Source organism: Plectropomus leopardus, unplaced genomic scaffold, assembly GCF_008729295.1.
Source record: "Plectropomus leopardus isolate mb unplaced genomic scaffold, YSFRI_Pleo_2.0 unplaced_scaffold17383, whole genome shotgun sequence".
NCBI lineage: Eukaryota > Metazoa > Chordata > Actinopteri > Perciformes > Serranidae > Plectropomus > Plectropomus leopardus.
In genome coordinates, this window is record NW_024618702.1 from 1 (window position 1) to 3,380 (window position 3,380).

At 41.4% G+C, this 3,380-nt stretch overlaps 1 protein-coding gene across 1 annotated transcript; it reads left to right on the forward strand.

Annotated features, from left to right (window-relative positions):
• LOC121964832 (zinc finger and BTB domain-containing protein 8B-like) lies at positions 1-3,334 on the forward strand (the record flags this gene model as incomplete). The annotated part of the gene is made up of 3 exons (XM_042515015.1): positions 1-66; positions 818-1,010; positions 2,428-3,334. Coding segments are annotated over exons 2-3 (1,081 nt in total), but the record flags the coding sequence as incomplete, so codon positions are not given.
• Between the last annotated feature and the right edge of the window lie 46 nt (positions 3,335-3,380).

A 3,380-nucleotide genomic window follows, 5' to 3' on the forward strand; every position in this document is an offset into this window, starting at 1 on the left:
AATAAACCGTGCTAATCTGTCTTTGTGTTATGACAAAGATTTTCCCGCTTTCAGTCGCGCAATTAGGTGAGACGGTATTATAATTCATTTTATCTCACGTGTGTGTGTGAAAATGCTTCGTATAGAGTAGTCGGTGTTGTTACGCTGCCGTTTTGTTTGACAAAGTATCAGAAACTGGCTACTCGGCGCTAGCAGCATAAGTTAGCTTGTGAGCACATACAAAGTGTCGTTGGAGCTATCTGACTCTCGCCTTCTCGTTTTGTTTACTCAGTCAAAAGTGTATCTAGCGTAACGTTTGTGTGTTTAAGCTTTGATGTCTTTGGGGATATTATACGTTCTCTAATGTCAGTAAATTAACATGTAAACAAACCTAATGTCTGTTAGCTCATCAAGTGAACTCAGTAGTGAAGGTTTTCCTCTTTTCCCTTTACCCATTTTGACTTAATACTGTAGTAGTTACATTTGTTCACTGTAAGGAAGTGGAGAACTGTATCTTTTTTTAAAAAAAAAAATCATTTAGTAATTGATTTTACCTTGTATATCACATCTCTTGTCTCTTATATTTTATTTTTATTTTCTACTACTCTGTAAAGTACTTTAAATTACCCTGTGTATGAAATGTGCTATATAAATAAAGCTGCCTTGCCTTGCCTAAACAAGACATTACAAGACACACAAGATCATTAAATGTGTAGTAAATTTTAAATCAGGTGTTTGACACCACAGAAACAAAAAGTCCATCATTATCTATTTACTTTTCCTCTCTTAAATCGACACACACTGAACTTATTGTCTTTCTCTTCCCTCTCTCTGGCAGGGCTCACTGAAGTGTAGACATGGAAGTGCCTTGCTACATGCCCAAACTACTGTTTGAGCTCAATGAGCAGCGTAAGCGGGACTTCTTCTGTGACTGCAGCATCCTCGTCGAAGGCCGTGTCTTCAAGGCTCATCGTAATGTGTTGTTTGCTGGGAGCGGCTATTTCCGGGCTCTTCTGGTTCACTATCTGCAGGTGAGAATAGCTCATATCAATGCTGTGTTCCAACATCCATACCACCATACTATTCAGGATGCTGGAAAGCTTAGTATGTCAAATGCAGTGTGCCAAAAACCCCACAATGTCCTGCTGCATCAAGTGATGTTTTGCTGAATGCAAGTCAGCATGTTTTTTTGGTCAATCTGACCCACAATCCTCTGTGCAGCTGAAGATACGTCACAGCGACTGTTCTGCAAACAGATGATAGCTTGACAGCTTGACAGCTCACAGACAGCTATCAGAAGCTGCAATGACATGACAGCACATTCAAGTGACCAGTCAATTAGATTTTAATAATAGGAATAAGAATAGTTCAGATTAACAAAATTATCATAAACAAAAGAAGATAACTATGGAAAAAGTAAATCTCATACTTTGAGATGACCCCTGCCTTGACCAAGTGATATATTTTATGGATATTTCATATTATATCAAATGCATAACAATAACAGTATATAATAACTGATTAACTGTACAATTAATGCAAATAGTGAATGTTTTAACTGCAGGAAGTTTGTGTAAAACCAGTGATTTGGATGAATTTTGAGCAGAATATTTTCTGTGAATATTGCACCTGTGGTGAGTTTCCTGGTATTTTTGAGGATTTTTTATGTGTTTCTCTGCCTGTACTAATTTTTTTTTAGACAGCCATACTAACTTCAAAAATTTATTTTTTGACAGACTTTGTGTTTTCTTCTCCCTGACACTTTGCCATTGATCTTTTAGCTGTTTGGTTGTATCAGTGCAATTGTTAATATAGGACAAGACCTTTTAGCAGAGTGAAGGCTCTGGTAAAATAGCTTGTGTTGTGGCCTTCATCACGCCCATATCCTGTGAGAACTTTATATCTTGAATAATCACCAATCATCAATTTAAAAAAAATAACAGTTTTTTATTTTCTTAGTTCTCTTTAGTTCTATTTCTAGAAATAAGTTCTCTTTTTCCCAGAAATGAATGACATGCTGAGATATAGGCTGCTCTGTAGTTCTTACACCCCTTAAAGTTAAGACGACTTCCCAAACTTATGAAGCTTTGGCGACCCCTAGTGGAGGTTGGGACCCCTAGGTTGGGAACCAGTGAAGTAGTATGTAAAGTATGTGTACACTCCATAAACAGATCATACTTTGTGATGGCAGCTGCAGTACATACTGATAGCATAAAGCAAAAGTAAGTGATTTGAAATGCAGATCATAATGTTGTTGTTTTTTTTCTTGGAGCGGTAAGAAAATGCTGGGCGTGGCTTTTGAGGAACAAATGTAGTGATATGCCCAAGATAATGTATTTATTATGGTATTATCAAGTATTACTATAATGCTTTAACATGTTTAAATAATCCATCCATGTCTAGATAATCCAGTGAACCTTCTTTGATTTGTACTATATGTCTTTTCAGGATAATGGACAGCGCTATAGCACAGCATCGTTGGACATTGTGACAGCTGATGCCTTCTCCATTATCCTGGACTTCCTTTACTCTGGCCGCTTGGCACTAAACAGAAGCAATGTCATTGAGGTGATGTCAGCAGGAAGCTACCTGCAGATGACTGATCTGGTAAACTTCTGTAAGGGGTACATCCGCTCATCTTTGGAAATATGCAACAAGGAGAAGGAGAGGAACACTGAGAAGGAGAACCAGGCACAGGATGGAGCCATGGGTCCTGCAGACAGCGGCACTCCTGCTGCAACAATCTCCAGTGCTGCGGGGGCTGCAGAGCCTCACTCTCAGGCTGCAGAGGCAGAAAGAGGGTCTGGTTTAGGCCCAGAGTCTGTGACCTCGGCTAGAACCCCCTTGTCTATCCCTGTCACCACAACTCCGGGCGCCAGCCGGGACATGGACAGCGACTACCATTCCAGGGAGGAGTTTGCATCGGGGAATGAAGGACAGAAAGGACACATGGATCAGACTAACCTCTCATCCTCTTCATCATCTGCTTTGACCCCGGAGTTAGTGCACCCCAAGATAGAGTACGACCCCGATGAGGAGCTCATGGAGTCCCCTGACACCAAAGACCTGGCCTCATATCCTGGGCCCTCTCTCCATAACCCTCATCATAGCAGACTTCTTCCTCCCTCCCCCTCCAATGAGCGCTCTCCCTTGGGATACAGCCCTTCCTATAATGCCAGGCAGCTGATGGAGATGCTGGCCAGAGGTGAAGGTCCCAGTCCTCTGGGGGAAAGAGTGGGGCAGCGTTTCAGCCAAGGACTGGGTGGCAGCACAGGAGGTCGAATGGACGAAGGTTTAGGGTTTGTGGGATCATCTATCATGGAGATCCAGTCTGATTGGCTTGGAGAGGACACAGGTATTTGGCAAGATTCATTTAAGCTTATGAACATAACTTAGGGGGG